The sequence below is a fragment of the Balaenoptera ricei genome, chromosome 19 (genome assembly GCF_028023285.1).
Source record: "Balaenoptera ricei isolate mBalRic1 chromosome 19, mBalRic1.hap2, whole genome shotgun sequence".
Lineage (NCBI taxonomy): Eukaryota > Metazoa > Chordata > Mammalia > Artiodactyla > Balaenopteridae > Balaenoptera > Balaenoptera ricei.
Window position 1 is genome coordinate 14,748,705 of NC_082657.1, and position 25,894 is coordinate 14,774,598.

The 25,894-nt window shown below is 38.9% G+C and overlaps 2 protein-coding genes across 2 annotated transcripts in view; one reads left to right on the plus strand and one right to left on the minus strand.

The window, feature by feature from the left end:
* The first annotated feature begins 627 nt into the window (after nucleotides 1-627).
* LOC132353992 (WD repeat-containing protein 87-like) lies at nucleotides 628-2,673 on the plus strand. Its single transcript, XM_059905493.1, is given in 2 exon segments — nucleotides 628-748; nucleotides 1,706-2,673. Coding segments are annotated over 2 exon segments (1,089 nt in total).
* A 14,559-nt stretch (nucleotides 2,674-17,232) lies between these two features.
* The window catches only part of LOC132353204 (zinc finger protein 850-like), a 54,743-nt gene continuing 46,081 nt past the window's right edge, over nucleotides 17,233-25,894 (minus strand). The window contains 4 exon segments of the mRNA XM_059904227.1: nucleotides 17,233-17,318; nucleotides 17,379-18,215; nucleotides 18,218-18,403; nucleotides 18,406-18,582. Of these exon segments, the coding sequence (XP_059760210.1) occupies nucleotides 17,233-17,318; nucleotides 17,379-18,215; nucleotides 18,218-18,403; nucleotides 18,406-18,582 (1,286 nt within the window).

A 25,894-nucleotide genomic window follows, 5' to 3' on the forward strand; every position in this document is an offset into this window, starting at 1 on the left:
ATACTATTAGATAAAACCCAGGTAGAGAGTATGTTAGAGGAGGTCCAGCAGCAAAATCTGTTAGGAAAAAAGCAGCTGAAGAAGCTTCTGAAGATAACTGAGGAAAATAAACCAGAAAAGACCCAGGTAAAGTGGTTATTAGAGAATATCAGAGACATACTGTTTGAAGGCTTATCTGAGAGTTTGATTGAGAAGGAAATGGAAGCTCCAACTAAGAAGAGGATAGAGGAGGAGAGCCTCACTGAGGAAGGAAAGGAGGAGGAGATTCTGCCCAGGAAAGAGAAAAGGAAATACCTGATTAAGAAGAAGAAAAAGAAAGTAAGCCCGAGTGAAGAGGAACTGGAGGAGAGGTTGGCTAAGAAGCATAAGAAAAAGAGTTCAACCCAAATAAGGAAAAAGGAAAAGAAATTGACTCAGGAGAAGGAGAAGCTGAGTAACAAGAAAAAAGAGGGTCCACATACGGAAGAGAAGGAGCCCCTCAGCAATGAGGAGGGGGGGCACCTGAGCATGGAGGAGGAGGAGGAGAGCCTGAGTGAGGAAGAGGAGGAAGAGGAAGAAATGGAGAAGACAGAGGAAAAAGAGGAGGAGGAGGAGGAAAGGGAGGCAAGGCAGAAGGATGAGGAGAGCATGAGTAGAGAGAAGGAACAAGAGAGCGGACTTATGGAGGCGATGCTCTCAGAAGAGGAGAGAGTACTGAAAACAGAGCTCCCAAAGGAAGAAGTGAACTTATCGAAGCTAGCAACAGAAGGTGAGGTTTGTGCTGAGAAAAGGGAGGGTACAGCAGGAAGGGAAATGGCTCCTAAGAAAGAGAGATTGCTTTATGGAAAGGGAGGTCCCACAGTTATGGATAAGGCTATGTGGCCAACAATTATGAAGAGCCCCTTCAAAAGGCCACTCCCTGTAGCCCTGGAAAAAGAAAAGGGAATGCCCCTGAAAGTGTTAGGGTATCATTGGATTTGGAAGGACAGGAAAGTCAACTTCTTGGAGCACACCACATGACAAGGTCATGGGGAACACAAGAGGAGGTACTCTTGGAGAAAGCCAGGGGCATGTTTTCACAGGTCATGGAAACAGAGACCCAGACCCCAGAAGGCCTCCACAGGCCAAAGTCCCACTTACCTGATATTACCTGTGGTTTCATGGAACCCCAGAAACCTGAACGTAGGCCCAAAGGTGACAGGTGGAAGTGGTTCTTGAAGTATCAGGATTCTTTGATGGGCAAAACTGAGGGTCAGGCCCCTGCCCCAGCCCCAGCCCCAGCCCCAGCACTTACCTCTATGCCAGCTAAAAGGCCTTGCCACTCAGAAGTAAGATTCTCAGTTGAGGACTGGATTAGTAATGCTTTAATAAGACTGGAAGCAGGAGAACAACTTTCAAGGGACAGTTTCCATGGACCGAGCCAACTCCTCAGACACTTCACTTCAAAGGGATATTTGAAATGGATGCATCTGTACAATCTTAAAGCCACTGCTAAACATCTCCAGCAGAGCCTACAGATAGGTCACATAGATATATCACAACCTTATAAAGATGTTTTGAGTCTAGTACACTTAAAAGTGAGCCCTCCAAAAAAAAAAAGTGAGCCCTCCAATTAGAAGAAAAGAAATGGAGAGCTGGCTAGAGCCATTCCCTATCCCTGAACCAGTGTTACCATCATCTACTAAGAGGACTCAAATCCCACAAGCTCTCAGTTGGCATCTCTTAGCTGAGTTCTATAGGAAGAAGCAGGTACAACAGTTATCTACTGCTGTCAAGGAGTTAAAGCACCTTTATCCAATCAGAAAGGATGTTCCTACAGCTGTCTACCCCTCTGTGGATAAAGAATCCCTGTCCTTGGACTTCCGAGCCTTGAGGGGAAGGGGTGAGCTCCCCAAATTTCACAAGGCAAAGAAGAAAGCCCAGCCCAGCCCTGCACCAGTGTTACCATCAACTACCAAGAGAATTCAAGACCCAAAGGCTATAACTTGGCAACTCTTAGGAGAGCCTTACAGGAGTGCATGGGCACAGCAGTTATCCAATGTTCTCGAAGAGATGGAAGTGCGACCTTTTTATCCTGCCACAAGAGACATTTTCACAGGTGCCCATACCTCTGTGGAAAAACAAACTCTAGCACTGAGGTTTCAGAAGGATCTCAGGGCTTTTAAGGGTAAAGGCAGGCCCCTCAAGTTGCCCCAATTGGAGAAGAAGGCACAGCCCATCTCTAAAGAAAAGGAAGAGTTGCCTCAGTGGGAGACATTTGTGGCATTGTACCATGTTTTGCGGATGTTGCAGGAGTGATATGCTAAAGACAGTGCTGCTTGGATGGATCAGTTCTACCATCTCATGGACCTGTACCAACTTAAGTCCCCCCGAATCCAGAGGCTGCTACTAGAGTTGCTGCAGAGAAAGAAACTCCAACCACAAGAGACCATCTACAAAAAGGCCCTGAAAACCAAGGAGTTGGTACTTGGTGAACGGTTATTCTATGGCCTGTTTTGTGGTAGTTGTCATGCCCCTGCAGGTCCCCTTGAGTTCCAGAATGTTGTACCCTTGCCTGGGCAGAATAGGGTGCATACTATCCAACCTGTGGGCATCACCCAGTATGGGTTCTTAGAACTTTCCTGGAAAAGGCTACCACAAGTCAATCCTTATCGAATTGAGAGGCTGCCCAACATCCCTACTCCCACTCTCTGATTTGGCTTAATATTAAGACTCTGGGGTCTTACTGGAAAATAAGCCTGGGCCACAGATTTTAAGCCTCCTTACCTGTTCCCCACTTCAAGGTGGGACTAGACAAGGACTCCTTTTCATTCAGCTCCAGAAACCTATTATTATGTACTGAATAAAATGACATCTCTCAATCCTAACAAATATTCTGACTTATTTCTCTTCCCCCGCCCCCCCTAGCCTAGAATCCCCTAGAAAGTAGCCAGAAAAAAAAAACAAATAAACTTTGTCTTAAGAGGGACAAGTTTTTCATTGAGTAGGCTACATCCTTTGGAGGGTAAGGGCTAGTGTTTGATCACCTTTTGATAGAAAAGCCTGTCCGGCACCCAAATTCTTTGGCTACTATTTCTTTTCATCAAAAGATCCTGGAGGGACAGTGTCTGGGACGGGTGGACTTTTGTTTATTTAGCATTAATATGAGAGGAAGCAAAGAAGACCCATAATTTTGCCCCTTTATAAACTTTGTTCTTGACTTAAGTTCCTCAACATCTCTAAGCTTCAGTGTTCTCATCTACATCATGGGGATATAGAGTGAAATAATGGTTAAGAGTGCCAACTTTGAATTCAGAAGAACTCTCATTCCAGTCCTTGCTCTGCCATTTATTAGCTCTTTAATCTTAGTTTTTGGTTTCCTCAAAGTAAAATGGTGATAATAATGCTTACCTTAGTGAAATGCTTAATACAGTTCCTGGAATATAGTTCTCTTTCTCCAATGGATAGCTATTTTTAATGAGATATAGTGTGGGGATGAAAAGGTAGGTTTTAGATTCAAACCAGGATTTGAATCCCTGCCTTTCAATTTAACATGTAATCTCAAGACAGTGATTTCACCTCTCTAATCCTCAGTTTTATCATGTGCAAAATGGGGCTGATTATGAGGCTCAAATGAGATTCCGGCTATGCCCATTTTAGTGTATTGGGAGCATAGGAGAGGAACTGTAGGCTAGAGGAGGGGCCTGGGACCTCAAGAGAGTTTGGGGGTACCTTGGGAGAGGGGGCAGAGCTCAAGGAGAGGGCCTGTAAGAGCAAGGGAGGAGCTAGAGCATGAAGGAGATGCTTAGAAGCCCAATAGAAGACCTTGGGCATATGAATTATCAAAGTCCTGGGGGAGATGACAGATTCTAAGGAAAAGCTTGGGAGCCCAGGAGATCAGAAGCTTGGGAGTATTGGGAGGAGATCCTGGAGCAGGAGTCAGATCTCAGGGGAGAGGTCTGGGAGTCCAACAGATTTTCTGGATATTGATTTTGCATCTTGTAACTTTACTGAATTCATTTATTAGTTCTAACAGTTTTTTGGTGGCATCTTATGGGTTTTCTATATATATATCATATCATCTGCAAATAGACATAGTTTTAGTTCTTTTCCAACTTGGATAGCTTTTATTTCCTCTTCTTGCTTAATTGCTCTGGCTAAGACTCCCAGTACTATGTTGAATAAAAGTGGTGAGAGTAGGCAACCTTGTCTTGTTCCTGATCTTACAGGAAAAGCTTTCAGTCTCTCACCATTATGATGTTAGCTGTGGGCTTCTCATATATGTCCTTTATCATGTTCAGCTATGTCCCCTCTATACCCACATTGTTTTTTATCATGAATGGATGTTGAATTTTGTCAAATGCTTTCTTTTTTTGCATCTATTGAGATGATCATATGATTTTTATTCATTTTGTTAATGTGGTGTATCACATTGATTGATTCGTGGATGTTGAACCATCCTCTCATTCCTGGAATAAATCTCATTTGATCATGGTGTATACTTTTAATGTATTATACTCAGTTTGCTAATATTTTGTTGAGGATTTTTACATCTATGATCATCAGGGATATTGGCCTGTAATTTTATTCTCTTATAGTGTCCTTGTCTGGTTTTGGTATTGAGGCAACACTGGCGTCATACAATAAGTATGGAAGTGTTCCCTCCTTTTCTATTTTGGAAGAGTTTGGGAAGGATTAGTGTTAGTTCCTCTTTAAATGTTTGGTAATAATTGTTTTTTATCGTACCATCTGAGGATTGTCTTTCTTCAATACTGGAAACTTCTCAAATGTTAACATTTTCTTATTTCCTCTCCCTCATTCACTCTATTGATTCCTTCTAGAAATGATTATTTGTAGGCTGGCACTTCTCATTCAACAACATTGCCTCTTGGACTCTCACAGTTTCTATAGCTGTCTAAGTTAACCTTCTCTTTAATCTCCTCTGATCTAATTGTTAGGTGACTCATTTTCTTTTTAGCTGTGTCAAATCAGTTAACTGATTTAAGGTCTATCCCATCTTTTTCAAACCTGTCTGATGTTTTTAATACTATTTTCTTTAATAGTATTTTCTTTCCCCAGGTTTTTTATATCTACCGTTGGTTACTTTTTTTTGGGGGGGGGGTGGAGGGCATTATTTCTTCATATATCTTTTTCTGCTCTTCTTTTCGTTTCTTTTCTTCCTTCCTTCCTCCCTCCCTTCCTTTCTTCCTCCCTCCCTCCCTTCCTTCCTTGTCTTTGTTGCTGCCTGTGGCTTTCTCTAGTTGCAGTGAGCAGGGGCTACTCATCGTTGTGGTGTGCGGGCTTCTCATTGCGGTGGCTTCTCTTGTTGCAGACCACGGGCTCTAGGCGCGCGGGCTTCAGTAGTTGTGGCACATGGGCTTAGTTGCTCTGTGGCATGTGGGATATTCCCAGACCAGGGCTCGAACCCGTGACCCCTGCATTGGCAGGCAGATTCTTAACCACTGCGCCACCAGGGAAGCCCTTGGTTATTGTTTTTTTTTTTTAATATAAATTTATTTATTTATTTATTTTTGGCTGTGTTGGGTTTTCATTTCTGTGCGTGGGCTTTCTCTAGTTGTGGCGAGCGGGGGCTACTCTTCATCGCGGTGTGCGGGCTTCTCATTGTCGTGGCTTCTCTTGTTGCGGAGCACAGGCTCTAGATGCGCAGGCTCAGTAGTTGTGCCTCACAGGCTTGGTTGCTCCGCGGCATGTGGGATCTTCCCAGACCAGGGCTCGAACCCATGTCCCCTGCATTGGCAGGCAGATTCTTAACCACTGCGCCACCAGGGAAGCCCCTTGGTTATTAACAGTAGTTATATTTCCTGACTGAGGGAAGGAGTGTGACTTCTGCTCTTCATTGTGTTCACTGAAATTTATTCATAGTGTACTGTTTTCTTGAATGTTTTCTAATTTTGGACTGAGCTCATAAGTGAGCTTTTCCCCCCACTGCCTTGTACCCCATGGCTTCCACAAGTTGGGAAGATTTATTGGTTTATTCCTGGTTGGTATTTCTATATCTTGCAGCCAAAATAAAGCCATACCTAAAACCCAAGTGAAGGAAGACTCATAATCTATGAATACTAGGAAAAGAAGCTTTTTTTCCATCTTAGCAACTAGCCTTCTGCAGAGCTCTTAATTCCAATTCTCTGAATCGCTCATTCCTAAGACTCATAGCCTAACACATTATGGATATTAACATATAAATTCTTTTACTACAGGACTTCCCTGGTGGCACAGTGGTTAAGAATCCGCCTGCCAATGCAGGGGACACGGGTTCGAGCCCTGGTCTGGGAAGATCCCACATGCCATGCAGCAACTAAGCCCGTGTGCCACAACTACTGAGCCTGCACTCTAGAGCCCGCGAGCCACAACTACTGAGCCCGCATGCCACAACTACTGAAGCCCATGCACCTAGGGCCTGTGCCCCAGAACAAGAGAAGCCACTGCAATGAGAAGCCCACACACCGCAATGAACAGTAGCCCCCGCTCACTGCAACTGGAGAAAGCCTGTGTGCAGCAATGAAGACCCAACGCAGCCAAAAATAAATAAATAAATAAATTTATTTAAAAAAATAAATTCGTTTACTACTGTTTTAGTTATTTGTTGCTGCATAACAAATGACCACGAACTGAGCAGCTTATAAAAACATTTATATATCACAGTTTTCATGGCTCAGGGGTCTGTATATAGCTTAGCAGGGTTCTCTGCTCAGGGTTTCACAAAGCTGCAGTCAGGGTACCAGCTATGCTGTGCTCCTTTTTGGTGTTCAGGATCCTCTTTTTAGCTCTTATGGTTGTTGGCAGAATTCAGTTCCTTGCGTCTATAGGATTGAGGACACTGTTTTCTTGCTGACTGTCACCTGGGGACTGCTCTCAGGCCCTAGAGGCTGCCCACAGCTCTTCCCCACATGGACCTCTTCCAGGTCCTCTTACAACACAGCAACTTACATTTTCAAGGCCAGCAGCAGATTTTGTCACATCAATCTGCTAAGATGGAATATTTTAAGTAATGTAATAATGGGAGTGACTATCACATTACCTTTGCCATATTCCATTGACTAGAAACAATTAACAAATTCTGTGCTCAAGGGGAGAGGACTACACAAGAGGGTGACTCTTTAGGGGTCACTTTAGGGTGTGTCCATCACAATTCCTAATATCTGAAGACCTACCAGGTTAATCACAGCATATGCTCCTGGCTCTCTCTGGTCCCACCCCCTTCCCCAGGCTTTCCATTAAGATTTTTGTGAACTCAGCTATGCATGTTTTTTTTTTTGTTTTTTGTTTTTTGGCCATGCCGCTCAGCATGCAGGATCTTCCCCGACCAGGGATCGAACGCGCAACCCCTGCAGTGGAAGCACAGAGTCCTAACCACTGGCCCACCAGGGAAGTCCCTCAGCTATGCATTTAAGAGGACGCCTCTTATACTGTATCCATTACTAATAGAAGTTCTGTAGAGAAGGATTCCATCAGCTTATCTAGTCTGCTCCATTGCTTGAGAAATCTACATATCCCTTAAGACTGAGTTCACTACCTACTTGTACAACCCCCCCTTTCATGTGCTATCTCAGTCCCCATCTCCTCACACTGTATTGTGATCTTTTTTACTGGTCTCACGACAGTTTCTTGAAGTCATATCTATTAGATTTGTTTCTAAATGCATAGGGGAGGGGAAAACGGCAAAAGTAGAGAAAAGGGGGTCTTGGTCCCATACAGCACAAAACAGGTGATTGAAGGGAAACTGAAGCTTACCAAGTATGAAAGGGATTGACTAAAACCAGGGGAAGCATGGCCCAGGAGAGCTGGGAAACGAATGAATAACAAAGCTGGTAGAAAATGTGAGTGGATTTTTTCCCTTCAGGCCCATAAGGGAGTACCATTAACATTATCTACAGAGCGCTAAGGGCAAAAATCATTATACAGTTGACCCCTGAACAACACAGGTTTGAACTATGTGGGTCCACTTATACACGGATTTTTTCAATAGTAAATATGACAGTACTATATGATCCTTAGGTGAATTCACAGATGCAAAACTGCAGATATGGAGGAACCTCAGATACACAGGACCGACTATAAGTTATACACGGATTTTTTTTTTTTTTTTTTTTTGGCTGTTTTGGGTCTTTGTTGCTGCGCGCAGGCTTTCTCTAGTTGTGGCGAGTGGGGGCTACCCTTTGTTGCGGTGCGCGGGCTTCTTATTGCGGTGGCTTCTGTTGTTGCGGAGCATGAGCTCTAGGTGCAAGAGCTTCAGTAGTTGCAGCATGCAGGCTTAGTAGTTGCGGCATACGGGCTCTAGGGCGTGTGGGCTTCAGTAGGTGTGGCACATGGGCTTAGTTGCTCCGCAGCATGTGGGATCTTCCCAGACTAGGGATCAAACCTGTGTCCCCTGCATTGGCAGGCAGATTCTTAACCACTGCGCCACCAGGGAAGTCTCTATACACAGATTTTTGACTGCAGCAGCTGGGCTCCCCTAACCCCCGAGTTGTTCAAGGGTCAACTGTACTTGGCATACCAAGGGATTAAAACCAGTCTCTTGTTCTGTCAGACTAAGCTCCGCTCAGGGAAGTTCAAGAAACTCCCGGTCCTGAGTTGGAATCCCAGAATCTTCCTTGTGGTAAGGAAAGCTGTGAGCCTCTCTATGAAAATCTTGAGGAAGAGTGAATATGGCACATGCATGAGGGAAAGAGGATGGCTAATTTGTCTCCACTCTAGAAGGAGCCTGGAACCCCTGGTGCTAAAGGAAGGAGCGCTGTTGTTCAGATCTGATCAACATATTTGGATTATAGAGGAGCTTTTTCAAATAAGTCAGTTTGGGAGATAAAGTGAAGACCATTCTCTCAGGGACCTCAAAAAAAAAAAAAACAAACAACAAACACCTTTTACAGTAGGCACTGTCAAGGTTTCTGAAGAGGTTGAGATTTTACCCTATGTACAAGCTAGTAAGCTAGCCTATTACTGTTTCATGGAAGCTGGCAGAGGACATGAGATTTCTGGTCAAAAGCAAAGGACTTTACCCATGGCACACCAAAGAAGCCTCGTGTCTGTGTTGGTTCTCTATGCCCCCACGTCCCACAGGCATGGAGCAGGTAAGCCTAGATGGATGCCGGCACATGCAGTGGGTTGTTACAGGAAGGGAACGCTAACCCTGGGGAGCTTACTACTTCACAGCAGTCCATGAGCAAGACTTTTCTCTCTCTCTTTTATTTAACTATAGTTGACTTACAACATTGTGTTTGTTTCACATGTACAGCTTCAGATTTTTTTCCATTATAGGTTATTATATTGAATATAGTTCCCTGTGCTATACAGTAAATCCTTGTTGTTTATCTATTTTATGTACAGTGGTGTGTATCTGTTAATCCCATACTCCTAATTTATCCCTGCCCCTTTCCCCTTTGGTAACCGTAAGTTTCTTATCTGTCTGTGAGTCTGTTTCTGTTTTGTAAATAAGTTCATTTGTATTTTAGATTCCACATATAATATATTTGTCTTTCTCTGTCTGATTTACTTCACTTAATATGGTAATCTCTAGGTCCCATCCATGTTGCTGCAAATGGCAATATTTCATTCTTTTTTATGGCTGAACAATATTCCATTGTATATGTTTGTGTGTGTGTGTGTGTGTGTGTGTGTGTATACAGAACATCTTCTTAATCCATTTATCTGTTAATGGACACTGAGGTTGCTCCCATGTCTTGGCTACTGTGAATAGTGCTGCTATGAACATTGGAGTGCATGTATCTTTTCAAATTAGAGTTTTCATCTTTTCCAGATATATGTCCAGGAGTGGGATGGCTGGACCATTTGGTAACTCTATTTTTAGTTTTTTAAGGAACCGCCATACTGTTTTCCATAGTAGCTGCACCAATCTACATTCCCACCAACAGTGTAGGAGGGTTCCCTTTTCTCCACACTCTCTCCAGCATTTATTGTTTGTAGACTTTTTAATGATGGCCATTCTGACTGGTGTGAGGTAGCACCTCATTGTAGTTTTAATTTGTATTTCTCTAATAATTAGCAATGTTGAGCATCTTTTCATGTGCCTGTTGGCCATCTATCTGTATGTCATTTTTTGAGAAATGTTTATTTAGGTCTTCTGCCCATTTTTTGACTGGGTTTTTTGGTTTGTTTGTTTGTTTTTGATATTGAGTTGTATGAGCTGTCTGTATATACTGGAAATTAAGCCCTTGTTGGTCACATTGTTTGCAAATATTTTCTCCCAGTCCGTAGGTTGTCTTTTTTTTTTAATGCATGAATTTTTAAAAATTTCTTTTCTTTTTTTGGGGGGGTATAGTTGTTTTACAATGCTGTGTTAGTTTCTATTGTACAGCGAAGTGGAGTAGAGTTCCTTGTGCTATACAGCAAGTTCTTTTTTTTTTCTTTTTTTTTACAAATTTTATTTTATTTATTTTATTTATTTACTTTTGGCTGAGTTGGGTCTTTGTTGCTGCCCGCAGGCTTTCTCCAGTTGTGGCGAGCAGGGGCTACTCTTCATTGCAGTGCGCAGGCTTCTCATTGTGGTGGCTTCTCTTGTTGCAGAGCACGGGCTTTAGGCGCGCAGGCCTCAGTAGTTGTGGCGCACGGGCTTAGTTGCTCCGCGGCATGTGAGATCTTCCCGGACCAGGGCTTGAACCCATGTCCCCTGCATTGGCAGGTGGATTCTTAACCATTGTGCCACCAGGGAAGCCCTGTACCTGGGTTCTTTTGCTTAGCATTCCTTGGAGGATTCATACATATTGCTGACTGTTGTTTCAGATGATTCATTCTCATTGCTGTATATTATTCTACTGTACAAAGATACCAAAATTTCCCCATTCTACTGTTGATGGGCACTTTAGTTCAATACTTTTGATGAACATATGTATGCTCCCAAGGACTTCTGCATCTCATGTCTACCTGCCTCAAAGCTCTGCCTTATTTCTTACCTCACAAGAAAGGAACCTTAAGGGATGATCAGTTATCAGGATTTTAAAAGCGACATGCCAGGTGAATTAGTGATTTTACTTTTGCAAATATGCTATACTTATATTTTTCAAGTATTAGTGTTATGGACAGAATGTTTATGCCACTCACCCCCAAACTCATATGCTAAAGCTCTTACTCTCAATGTGATAGTATCTAGAGATGGAGCCTATGAGAGGTAATTAGGGTTAGATGAGGTTATGAGGGTGGGCCCTCATAGCGGGAATAGTGCCCATAAAAGAAGAGACACCCCTATCCTCAAAAAGACAACAAATAACAAGTTTTGGTGGGGACGTGGAGAAAAGGGAGCTTTTCTGCACTGTTGGTGGGACTGTAAATTGGCACAGCCCCTGTGGAGAACAGTATAGAGGTTCCTCAAAAAATCAAAAATAGGACTGCCATATGAGCCAGCAATTTCACTTCTGGGTATTTATCCTAAGGAAATAAAAATACTAATTCAAAAAGATATATATAGGGACTTCTCTGGTGGTGCAGTGGTTAAGAATCCGCCTGCTAATGCAGGGGACACGGGTTCGAGCCCTGGTCCAGGAAGATCCCACATGCTGCGGAGCAACTAAGCCTGTGTGCCACAATTACTGAGCCTGAGCTCTAGAGCCTGCGAGCCACAACTACTGAGCCTGTGTGCCACAACTACTGAAGCCCGTGTGCCTAGAGCCCGTGCTCCACAACAAGAGAAGCCACCGCAATGAGAAGCCTGAGCACCACAATGAGAAGAGTCGCCCCCGCTCGCCGCAACTAGAGAAAGCCTGCGCGCAGCAGCGAAGACCCAACACAGCCAAAAATAAAAATAAGTAAATAATTAATTTAAAAAAACAAACAAAAAATCAAATCAACAGATATAAAAAGCTCCATAACTTTTTAAAGACAAGTTCTATCTTCCTTTAAACTTTTTAAGCTCTTTAAACTTTAAAAAATCTAGTAAGTGCAACATCAAACATTAAAAATACAATACAAAAGGAAATTAGAATACAATCTCACACATAAATACAGATGCAAACATTCTAAATCAAGTTAACAAATGGAACTGAGCAGGTATAAAAAATAATATACCATGGCTGACTAGGGTTTATTCCAGGGATGATTAAAAACTAAGAAATCTATCAGTATTAATCAATATATCAATAAAGAAGAATAGTAAATGACTAAAGCAACAGACAATGAAATGGAGTTTGGAAAAAATGAGGCATTTCTAATGTAGGAAACTACTTAAATACAATACAGATTATTTGGGGCACATAACCAAAAGGAAATAATAGATTAACCATGAAATGTTGACATAATTTCCATTAAATTGGAGAAGCCTGAAAACCTGAAAGCCTGAGACTCAAATTATTTCGTCCTGCATTATATTTAATGCTAAAACTTAAACTTGTATGGGACAATGGTGTTAACTATCAGAGGGTGAATGACTGAATAAAATATTGGATTCTCCACCTGAAACAAATGGACATGGAAGTGTAAGTTATAAGGGACAGTCACACTGATATCATAGCTACCAATACACAATACCACTGACATCGTCACCACCAATGTACAATACAGCCAAAGTTATTTCAATAAAAGAAATAATCCATATAAATATGTTAAAAGGAATTTTCTTTTTGACTTGCAGATAATTTGATTATTTAGAAAACTAAATAGTCTAATAAAATTGTGAATAGAAATAATAAGAATATTTGGTACGACTGAAAACTTACTATACTGAAATTTAAAATATTTGTATGAGGGGTACTGAACATAGTAAAAAACAGCATAAATCAGCATAAGTTTGGAAAAAATAAGGACATGTAAAACAAGCAAAGGATTTGGATACTGAATATTTTTTAAAACGCCTATAAATCAGAAGGAAAAAAATGAATAAATGGGCAAAAAACGAGACTAGGAAAATCACAATAAGTAACATGATTGGCTAATAAAAATATATGGAAAATATTCAACTCACTAGTAATTAAAAAACTAAAAACTAAACCACACACTAGAAGAAGAAATACAGGACATTTATTTCGCCTTTTGACTGAGTTGCCAGATGTCCACAAAAAAAAACAAGTTACCAACATGTACCAAAGGTGAAAATGTATACAACCTATGCCTGAGTAATTGGACACCACTGCTCTGTGTACTAGTATACAGGAGCAAAGCTAGACACTGGTTTTGTAATAGTGAAAAACTGTCAACAACTGTATAATGGCCAATAGATAAGATTTAAATCTATTGAGGTATATTTATATCAAGATTGGGCTAAAATATATTTCATTTTATAGAAAAATAGCAACCCTACATTCAGAAAAAGGACACTAATTGCAGGTCAGGATGTGAGCTGTTAGCCATCCAATTATCGCTAGTAACATGAATTAATGACCCATAATTCCAATCTGAGAGTCACTCCCTTTGGATTTGGCAACATTTCCCAGAGAGATTAATAGGTATTAGAAATGGAGGTTCCCTGGTAACATTTTAAAGTGTTCTTTACCACAGGTCTCCATTTGTTTGGTCAATATGAGCTTTTCATTATTCAAACGTAGAGATTTAGTATTCAGTACTTCGTAAACTTGTTTAAGCCCAAAAACATTTTAAAAAGTACTGTCAAGTACCAACAGTATTCCTGGGGTATAATTTCAAAAACGTTGGATAAAGGTATGTCTGTACATTCAACATATATATATAGTAACTTGGAGAAGTACCATGCTGACCTACTGTAGGCTTATTTTATTACGGAACTCAAATTATTCTGTCTTGTGTTATATTTTATTCTAAAACTTAAACATATGGGACAATGATGTTAACTATCAGATGGTGAATAACTGAATAGGATAGTGGATTCTCCATCTGCAACAAATGGTCATAGAAGTGTAGGTTATAAGGGACAATCACACTGACATCATAGATAGTTGGTTGACAATGCATAATTTGTAATTTCCATGAATCATTCTTATTTGAAAGATAAGAATTCTTTTATAGGGCTAAATACCAATTGTGCAAAAACACAGTATTTCATCAAAACTAATATGATTTGCTGCTGGTACTTTCTTCACATTTACAGAAAATACAGGGAAAGGCAATTCAAATGACTAATTTCTGACATTTATCTGGATGGAAGTGTTTGAAAATAGGTATCAAGTATGTCAATAGGTATCAAAAATGGTCACGTATGTGTGTTGGGGGGTGGGAGGGAGGTTCCTTTTAGTATTAAAGAAATCAGTTATCTATAATTCGGCTCATTCATAAATTTAAATAAAGATTAGAAAAACTAATGAATCTAGATCACAGATTCGCAAACTTGTTCTTAAAGGGCCGATAGTAAATATTTTTAGGTTTACGAGGCATACAGTGTCTGTTACAACTAACTCTGCTGTTGAAGACAGAAAGCAGCCTTAGGTAATATGTAGGTGAATGAATACAGCTGTGTTCCAATAAAACCCTAGAAAAACAGGTGGTTGGCCCACAGGGCAATCGTTTGCTAACCTGTAATATTAAAAGTACTAAACTTGGATCAACAGCTTTGTCATTCAAGATTTATAATTAAACAAGAATAGTTAAGTCTTGAACATTCTAGATAAATGCTTTTTTTTTAACATCTTTATTGGAGTATAATTGCTTTACAATGGTGTGTTAGTTTCTGCTTTATAACAAAGTGAATCAGCTATACATATACATATATCCCCATATCTCTTCCCTCTTGCGTCTCCCTCCCTCCCACCCTCCCTATCCCACTCCTCTAGGTGGTCACAAAGCACCGAGCTGATCTCCCTGTGCTATGCAGCTGCTTCCCACTAGCTATCGGTTTTACATTTGGTAGTGTATACATGTCCATGCCACTTTCTAACTTTGTCCCAGCTTACCCTTCCCTCTCCCCGTGTCCTCAAGTCCATTCTCTAGTAGGTCTGCTAGGTAAATGCTTTTTAATTTCATAGTTCTTTTGGTAGATTCTCAGTTTCAGTTGGCGGGTAATATATTTAGATTTTCTATACTTAGTTTCATAAGGAAACCTCATTTAGCTTTTGATTTTTAGGACCTATTATTCTAATAGAGATTTGTTATAATTATGTAATCCATATATCAATGAGCTAGAAATACTGTTAGAAATAATTTCCTTCTTTAAGTCTACCCAAGTATGTGTCATAGTGCTGCTTTTAATAAAAGAGTTGTTTTCCTTTGATTTTATTTTATAAAATTTAAATTAAATTTTATAAAATAAAATCAATATCATCTTAGGTTAATTTTGATAAATTACATTTTTTCCCAGGAATCTAATACATTCTTTCAATTTCTAAATATACTGGAATAAACTGAAGCATTGCCTTATAATTAAAATATTTTTTCTTCCATATTTACGGCTAAATCCCCTTTATTTGATGCTAATATACTTTTAATAGAAAAATTTTTAAGTTAAAAAACACTGTTTCAAGATTACTATTTCATTTCTAAATTATAAAACTGTACGTCTAGATGAATTCATTGCTTTTCATGGGAAAAAACCCAAAACTCTGAGTATCATTTTGGTTAATAATCAATAAGCTCTAATAATTTTATTTGTATTAATTGCTTCCTCTATTGGCTTAGGATTTATGTTGTTATATTTCTAACTTTGTAGGTCAAATTCTTATTCATTGTTTTATCAGTTTTATCAACTCCTACTAAGTGAGGGACTGAATAGTTCTGGGGATAAAGCAGTGAACAGAAAGTTCTGGTCTTCATTTTTTATTTCATGCGTGCATTGAAGAGTATTACATTTCCAAAGAGTAGAGGTTTGGTAACATCCCAAAGCTGGTATATAGGCATTTTATTATTGTTCCTTTCTGAATAGCCCTAATTTCAATTTTAATTTTCTAATTGATTCAGGACTTATACATGAGATTATCAATTTGCAAAAGGAGGTGATAAAATATGTAGATTAATAACTGTAAAATGAATCTCTACAATGGAGAGATCTAGCAGTCTCCACTATAACCAATCTAGCACCATTAATAGTAGGAAAATGCTTCTTAATGTACACAACATAAACTCAATTAAACCTCTTCATTTAACTTCAAATTTACTGGAACTATTAGAGATAGAAGAACAGGACAAATGGACCTACAATGAAGCAATTTTAAAAATCCAGAACATGAGACATTCTGTAAGATAACTTTCCTGTACTTTTCAAAAATCCAAAGTAAGGAAAACATGGTGGGGATGCTGTTCTAAAACAGGAATTGGCAAGTTTTTTGTAATGAACCAGACAATAAATATTTTAGGCTTTGTGGGTCATACAGCCTATTGCAACTATTCAGCTCTGCCAAAGAAATACCAAAGCAAACACAGACAGTATTTAAACGAAAGAACATGTCAGTGCTCTCATAAAACTCCTGTTTTAAATCCTCTCATGATTTTTACATTTTACTAGAGTTTGTGCAGAAAAAATTATTTAAAACTCAACAAGGCATAAGGAATTACACAAAGCTAAATTCATTACATCCATATGGACTTGATCTCATAATGATACAAATAATAATACTAATAATAATACACTAATAATAATACCAATGATAATACTAAAAATAGTATCTAATACTTACTGAATAAACACTATGTTTAAGATAGCTTTCCAAGTTTTTTATATTCCAATAACAGCACTATAATGTAGGTATTATTATCATCATTTACAAATGACTTCCACAGGGATAGATATCTTGCATGCAGGCTGTAAAGAATCAAACGGCAATCATGATGGTTTTTTCACATTTGTTAGGTCAACAGGGGTTTTCTGTGGTATTAGTTTTTTCAAATGTAATAATAACTGACGAGGGTTATAGAGCTTTTATAAATAGAATATAAAAAACAAGGGCAGGGCTTCCCTGGTGGCACAGTGGTTGAGAATCTGCCTGCTAATGCAGGGGACGTGGGTTCGAGCCCTGGTCTGGGAGGATCCCACATGCCGCGGAGCAACTAGGCCCGTGAGCCACAATTACTGAGCCTGCGCGTCTGGAGCCTGTGCTCCGCAACAAGAGAGGCTGCGATAGTCAGAGACCCGCGCACCACGATGAAGAGTGGCCCCCACTTGCCGCAACTAGAGAGAGCCCTCGCACAGAAACGAAGACCCAACACAGCCATAAATAAATAAATAAATAAATAAATAATTTTTTTTAAAAAAGGGCATTTCCACATTCTGTGAATTTTCCTCCATTATGAATATTCTGATAATCCATAAATAGAGAAATGCTAGTAAAGGCCTTCCTATGTTACATAAAAATACACCATAAATTTCTGAATCTGAACAACATTTGGGTCATAACTAAAAAATTTGAAACATTATTTACATTCTGAGGGGTTCTCACCAGTATAAATTATTTAATACCTTATAAGAATTGAACCATATCTAAAAGCTTTCCCATGTTCTTTTCATTCAAAAATTTTCCCAGTGTTATAAATGTATGGATGTACTATACATTCTCTACTGCATATATATGCTTTTCTACAGTCCTTAAATTCATAAGTTTTCTTTCCAGTATGAATTTTTTGATGTACTTTAAGGCCTGAACTAAGCCTAAAAGACTTACTGCATTTGTTACATTCAGAAGGTATCTCACCACTGTGAATACTCTGATGTCCAGTAAGTTATCCATACACACTAAAGGCCTTCCCACATGCCTTACATTCATAGGGTTTCTCACCAGTGTGAATTCTATGATGTATTTTAAGGCTTTCAACATGACTAAAGGCCTTCCAACATTCTTTACACTCACATGGTTTCTCACCAGTACGAATTCTCTCATGCCTGTCAAGGTTTGAGGTGCGACTAAAGGCCTTCCCACAGTTTTTACATTCATAAGTTTTCTCACCAGCATGAATTCTCTGATGCATTCTTAGGCTTCCACCATGAATAAAGGCCTTCCCACATTCTTTACACTTATAGGGTTTCTCACCAGTATGAATTCTCTCATGTTGAATAAGTGCTGAAGCATGACTAAAGGCCTTCCCACATTCATTACATTCATAGGGTTTCACGACAATATGTATTTGCTGATGTGGAATGAGTTGATAGCCAGAACTAAATGTCATCCCACATTCCTTACATTTATAGGGCTTCTCCCCAGAATGAATTCTCTCATGTTGAACAAGATTTGAGGCATGACTAAAGGCCTTCCCACATTCCTTACATTTGAAACCCTTGTAACAAACCCTTGTTTGTTACAAGGGTTTCTTGCCAGTATGCATTCTATGATATACTCTAAGATCTATACCACGACTAAAGATCATCCCACATTCACAGCATTCATAAGGTTTTTCACCTTATGAACTCTACCATGTTGCACAACATGAGAGGCTTGACTAAAGGCCTTCCCACATTCCTTACATTCATAGGGTTTCTCACCAGTATGAACTCTGCCATGTTGAGTAAGATGTACGGCACAACTAAAGGCCTTCCCACATTCTTCACATTCATAGGGTTTCTCCCCAGTATGAATTCTCTGATAACTCTAAGTTCTATCCTATGACTAAAAGTCATTCCACATTCCTCACATTTACAGGGTTTTCCACCAGTATGAATTCTCTGATGTCACAGAAAGTTGGATGCATGATTAAAGGCCTTTCCACACTGCTTACATTCATAAGGTTTCTCACCAGTATGAATTCTCTGATGTAGAGTAAGAGATGAATATTTTTTATAAATGTGGACATTTTCATAGCTGATTATTTCATACCTTGACTTCAAATCTAAAAGAAATGAGAAAAACATTTTGTTTTCCTTGACAAAGAACAGTGTGTATTCTATAGTATATTCTTTTAAATTAAAAATATCACTCATTAGGACTTCCCTCGTGGTGCAGTGGTTAAGAATCTGCCTGCCAATGCAGGGGACATGGGTTCGAGCCCTGGTCTGGGAAGATCTCACATGCTGCAGAGCAACTAAGCCCATGCACCACAACTACTGAGCCTGTGCTCTAGAGCGTGTGCACCACAACTACTGAGCCCATGCGCTGCAACTACTGAAGCCCGCGTGCCCTAGGGCCTGTGCTCCACAACAAGAAAAGCCACCATAATGAGAAGCCTACACTCTGCAACGAAGAGTAGCCCCCACTTGCCACAACTAGAGAAAGCCTACACGCAGGAACGAAGAACCAAAGCAGACAAAATAAAAAAATTTAAAAAAAAATTTTTTTTAAATCACTCATTAGAGATGAATACTTTAGACAACTCTAAAATCAGCTATACAGTTTGTAACAGTTACTGACACTTTCTCCATAACTCATTTATCACACTTTGCTACAGTGATTTAATATACTCTTTCCTGCATCAGTTTCCATCAAAGACTTACAGAGGTGTGACTGGCCAAAACTGTGAAAACAGCAGCAAAAAAACGATTGTGATAAATGGTAACAATACAATGGAAAGCAATGAGTCCAAAATGATACAAGAGAAAATAAATGAAAAAAATCATCTTCACCATCAAATAACTCCTTAACTGAAGAAGTTCTAGTAGCATCATGGTGATGTAAACTTGTTACAGTCGACTTCCCTCTCTGATATCAATTAAAAATGCTTGACAAAATAAAAAAAATCAAACACCTAAGGTCCGTAAATTAAACAAAATAGGGCTTGTGGAGGGGAGTGAAAACCTTAAAAAACGACCTACACTAGGCTGAGTTTCTTGCCACCTTCTCTACCACTCATAGCCTTGCCAGACGGGTATATTGGGGCAAAAATGAGCTGTCAAAGCCCCAACATATTTCCTGATACAAGAATCATGGCAAGGAACACTACCAAACTGGAAAGTGAGAGAGGAACCCTAGAAAGGAAACATTCGGAGAGGGAGATTTCCTAATTTTGGGTGGAAACAAGTACAAATCTTAGCCTAAACATGAATCACATAATGCATGAGAAGGACACAAACGAGTACAGCAAAGCGTTAGAGAACCAGAGAATTACACTACTTCCCATGAACAGCAGGACACAATGTGTAGTCTAAATTTTATTGCTTCAATTCCTTGCTAAAGTAAAAATATCAACATATCAACACAACATAGCACTCACAATGTCCATGAAACAATTTAAAATTATTAATTGTAAAAAGAACAAAAAAACGTGATCCCCTCTCAAGGTAAAAGATAAACCACAGATGCTGAGACAACCCAGATGTTGTAATTATCAGACAAAGATATAAAAGCAGTTATTTTAGCTATACTCTAAGAGATTAAAAAATTTTTAAAAAACCACACATTTGAAATTATTGATAAGAAATATAGCCAGAGAAAAAGAAACCACATAAACGAAAAAATTAAAATTGTAGAACTGAAATATATAATTTCTAAAATTGCTGGATGAGCTTACAGCAGAATGGAAATGACAGAGGAAAAAGGTAACCATGATAGATGTATAGAAGTTATTCAAGTTGAAACTCATCAACAGTACAGGTTAAAAGTTTTATAATAGAGCTTCAGGGACTTGTGGTAATATATCTAAAAATGTGATTAGAATCTGAAAAGAAAAGGGACAGACTGAGGCAAAAAATTGTCTGATTGAAAAAAACAACACTACTAAAGGAATTTATTTAGGCTTATGGAAAATGATACAAAAGAGAACCCTGAATCTTCAGGAAAGAAAGATGGCATCATGAAAGGTAAATATCTAGGTAAATACATAAGATCATTTATTTCCCTATTAAGTTATTTCAGATATATTTGACTCTTGAAAGCAAAGTTTATAACAGTCTGGTGGTGTTTTCAGTATGTGTAGATATGATAAACATGACAATTATAAAGGGAAAGGTAAATATAAACATATTGAAGATACAAGGTTTGTTCATTTTACAAGAAATGCTACAATATTTGTAAAAACAGATTGTGAAAGCCTAGGTATATTGTATACTGTAACCCCTATAACATACACTAAAACAAATATTCAAAGAGAAATAGCCAAAATACCAACAGAAAAACTAAAATGAATGCTAAAGAAGTATTTAAATACTCCAGTACAAGGCAGGAAATGGGAAACAGAAAACCTAAAACAAAGGGAGATAGGACATTAGGAAGATAGTGCACTAGGAAGATACAGCCCCTCGTTCTCCCCAAGAGACCCTGAATTAACAGCATTATATGTACCAAAATACTTTTGTGAAAACTCTAAAAACTAGTTAAGGGGCTCCAGCACCCAGATAAGCACATAAACAAGAGAAGAGACAGCCAAGAAGGTTACAAGTTGGTGACAGTTTGCTTGCCCTAGCCCCTCTTGCCACCCAGTGTAATGAGGTGTGATGGGGAGAATAGCTACTCCTAATTTCTGGATCCTTCCTCAGGATAGGAAAAAAGTGAAAGTTGTGTCCAACATTCTGACTTCTCTAGGGGCTGCCCAAGGGACTGGTTTCTGTCTCATCTGGCTTGGACTGATGATGAGAATGGTGGCATAGTTTGTATATCAGATTGGAGGCGACTGAAAACACAGGTGAGCACTGCAGTGTATTAAAGCAGCAGAGAATATACATTTCCAGAGGCAGGCACCAGGAGAAGCAAAATATTAAGGGTAGAGGAATACAACAGAAACTGAAAGGTCCTCAGAAGAAACAGGAAATTAAAATAGTTAAAAGAAGCCATTTATACTAAAATAAAAGCATACACACAACCCCAAAGAAGATGCATCCCAACAAAAGGTTTGAAAGGTTCCAGAACCCCTGGCTGGGCTTACTGGTGAAGGTAGTAAGCCAGTCTGTAAAGAGTGGGAGAGGCGGCTGTTTCTACAAAGCCAAAATCTCAATGAAAAATCACAAGGGATACAGAGAAACAGGGAAATACAGTCCAATCAAAGGATCAAAACAAAGCTCCAGAAACCAACTCTAAAGAAAAGCAGACCTGTGAAGTTCCTGAAAAAGAATTTAAAATGATGTTTTGAAGATGTTAACAAGCTAAAAGAGATCACAGATAGACAAATAAATGAATTCAGCAAAACAATGCATGAAGACAATGAGAATATCAACAAAGAGATAGAAATTATAAGAAAGAACCAAACAGAAATTCCGGAGCTGAGAAATACAATAACTAAATGGAGAAATTCACTAGAGGGGTTCAATAGCAGATTTCATCAGGCAAAACAAAGAGTCAGCAAACTTGAAGAGAGGTCACTTGAAATCATCAAGTAAAAAAGAAAAATGAATGAAGAGTGCCTAGGGCACTATAGGAGATATCAGGAGGACCAATATACACATTGTAGGAGGCCCAGAAGGAGAAGAGCAAAGGGGCAGCGAGATTATTAGAGAAATAATGGCTGAAAATTTTCAAAATATGAGGAAAGAAATGGATACACAAATTTAAGAAGCTCAATGAACTCCAACTAGGAAAATTCAAGAGATCCACATCAAGACACATTTATAGTGTGTATTATATAAAACGGCTGAAATTCAAAGAAAGAAAATGAATAAGCAAGAGAAAACAAACTTATCAAAAGTAAGTGGGCTTCCTTAATATCAGTGTATTCTTCAGCAGAAACTTTGCAGATCAGAAGAAAATGGGATGATATATTCAAAGTGCTGAAAGAAAAGAAAAAAAAAACTATCAACCAAGAATACTGTATCTGGAAAAACTGTCCTTCAAAAATGAAGGAGTGAGACTTCCCTGGTGGCACAGTGGTTAAGAATCCACCTGGCAATGCAGGGGACATGGGTTTGAGCCCTGGTCCGGGAAGATCCCACATGCTGCGGAGCAACTAAGCCTGTGCGCCACAACTACTGAGCCTGTGTGCCACAACTACTGAAGCCCACGTGCCTAGAGCCCATGTTCTGCAACAAGAGAAGCCACTGCAATGAGAAGCCCTGAGAAGCCCACGCACCACAACGAAGAGTAGCCCCCGCTCACCGCAACTAGAGAAAGACCGTGCACAGCAACAAAGACCCAAAGCAGGCATATAGATTAATTACTTTTAAAAAAACAAATGAAAGAGTGGACTTCACTGGTGGAGCAGTGGTTAAGAATCCGTCTGCCAATGCAGGGGACACGGGTTCGAGCCCTGGTCCGGGAAGATCCCACATGCTGCAGAGCTACTGAAGCTGCGCGTCTAGAGCCTATGCTCTGCAACGAGAAGCCACCATAATGAGAAGCCTGCACACTGCAACGAAGAGTAGCCCCTGCTCACTGCAACTAGAGAAAGCCCACACACAGCAACAAAGACCCAACGCAGCCAAAAATAAATTAAAAATTAAAAAAAATATATGTTTGACTGTACGTAATAAAAACAAAAAATGAAGGAGAAATCTATACCTTCCCAGATAAACAAAAGCTAAAGGAATTAATTACCACTAGACTTGTCCCACAGGAAATGCTAAAGGGAGTCCTTAAAGTTAAAATGAAAGAACATCAAAAAGCCATGCAAACCCATATAAAAGTATAATATTCTTCAATAAAGGTAAATATATGAACAAAACATAGAATCCTATATTACTGTAATTTTGATACATAAATCCACTTTAAATTCTAGTATAGAATCTAAAAGACAAAATCATTTTTAAAAACCCACTAATCTATGTTACTAGGTATAAAATACAGAAAGATGTAATTTATGACATAACTAATGTAAAGGGTGAGGGTAGAGTTGTAAAGAAGTAGTTTTTGTATGTGATTAAAGTTAAGTTTTTATCAGTTTAAAACAGATTGTTGGGCGTCCCTGGTGGCGCAGTGGTTAAGAATCCGCCTGACAATGCAGGGGACACGGGTTTGAGCCCTGGTCCAGGAAGATCCCACATGCTGCGGAGCAACTAACCCCGTGCGCCACAACTACTGAGCCTGCACTCTAGAGTCACGAGCCACAACTACTGAAGCCTGCGCACCTAGAGCCTGTGCTCCGCAACAAAAGAAGCCACCGCAATGAGAAGCCTGCACACTGCAACGAAGAGTAGCCCCGCGCACCACAACTAGAGAAAGCCCGCGTGCAGCAACGAAGACACAACGCAGCCAAAAATAAAAATAAATTTAAAAAAAGACTGTTATAACTTTAAGATATTTTATGTAATCAAAATGGTAACCACAAAGAAAATATCTATAGAATATACACAAAAGGAAATTAGAAGGGAATCAAAGCATGTCACTACAAAAAAAATCAATGAAACACAAAGGAAGGCAGTAAGAGAGAGGAAACAAGGGTCAAAACCCCCACAAAGTATACAGAATATCAGTAACAAAATGGCAATAATAAATACTTTCCTATCAGTAATTTAAATGTAAACAGATTAAACTCTCCAATAACATAGACACAGATAGGTTGAATGGATAAAAAATTATGATCCACTGACTTGCTGCTTACAAGAGATTCACTTTAGATCTAAGGACACAGATAGACTGAAAGTGAAAGGATGGAAAAAGATATTCCATGCAAATAGTAACCAAAAGAAAGTAGGGATGACTTTAAGTGAAAAACTGTCACGAGACAAAAAGGACATTATATAATAATAAAATGGTCAATTCACCAGGAGATAAACAATTATACATATTTATACACCAAACATCAGACCTCCAAAATATATGAGGGAAACATTGACAGAAGGGAGAAATAGACAGCAATATAATTTTAGTGGGAGGCTTCAATACCCTTCCTTCAATAATGGATAGAACAACCAGACAGAAGATCAATAAGGAAATAGAAGATTTGAACAACACTCTAGACAAATTAGACACCTCTGACATACAGAGAACACTTCACAGAACAACAGCAGAATATACATTCTTCTCAAGTGCACATGGAACATTCTCTAAGACAGACCACATTAGATCACAAGTATTAATAAATTTTAAATGACTGACATCATAGAGAGTATCTTTTCCAATCACAAAGGAATGAAATTAGAAATCATCAGCAGAAGGAAAACTAGAAAATACACAAACATATGCAAATTAAACAACATACACTTAAATAATCAATGAGTCAAAGAAGAAATTACAGGGAAATTAGAAAATATCCTAAGACAAATGAAGTAAAAAAACAGAACATACCAAAACTTATGGAATGTAGCAAAATTAGTGCTTTCAGTCTTTCACAATTTAGTATGGAAGCTGTGGACTTTTCATATGGCCTTTATTATGCTGAGGTAGTTTCCTTCTATTCCTAGTTTCTTGAGTGTTTTTGTCATAAAGGGGTAATAAATATTGTCATGTGTTTTTTCTGCAGCAATTGAGATGGCCATGTTTTTTTTTTCTTTATTCTGTTAATGTGGCATATTACATTGCTTGATTTTTACATGTTGTACCATCCTTACGTTCCAGAAATAAATCCCATTTGGTAATGGTGTATAATCCTTTGCATGAGCTGTTGAATTCAGTTTGCTACTATTTTGTTAAAGATTTTTGCCTCAACAGGCATCAGAAATATTGATCTAGTTCTCTCTTCTTGCACTGTTTGTCTGGCTTTGGTATCAGGGTAACGCTGCCCTCATAGAAAAGGTTTGGGAGTGTTCCTTCCTCTTCAATTTTTTGGTAAGAGTTTGAGGGGAATTGGTGTTAATTCTTCTTTAAATGTTTAGTAGAATTCACCAGTGAAGCAACTAGATCCAAGGCTATTCTTTGTCAGTAGGTTTATGATTACTGATTCAATCTCTTTACTAGTATGTCTCTTTAGATTTTCTATTTCTTGATGATTCAGTATTTGTAGATTGTGTGCTTTCAGGATTTCACCTAGGTTACTCAATTTGTTGGTGTACAATTGTTCACAGACCCCTCTTTCATTTCTGATTTTAGTTGAGTCTTCTCTACTTTTTCTTCATCTAGCTGAAGTTTTCTCACTTTGGTTAATCTTTTTGAAGGACTAACGCTTGGTTTCAATGATTTTTCTCTATTGTTTTTCTGTTCTCTAACTTATTTCTGCTCTATTCTATTATTTTCTTCCTTTTCCTCTCTTTGGACTTAGTTAATTATTCTTATTTCAGTTCCTCGAAGTATGAAGTTTGGCTGATTTGAGATCTTTCTTTCTAATATAAGTGTTTACAGCTATAAACTTC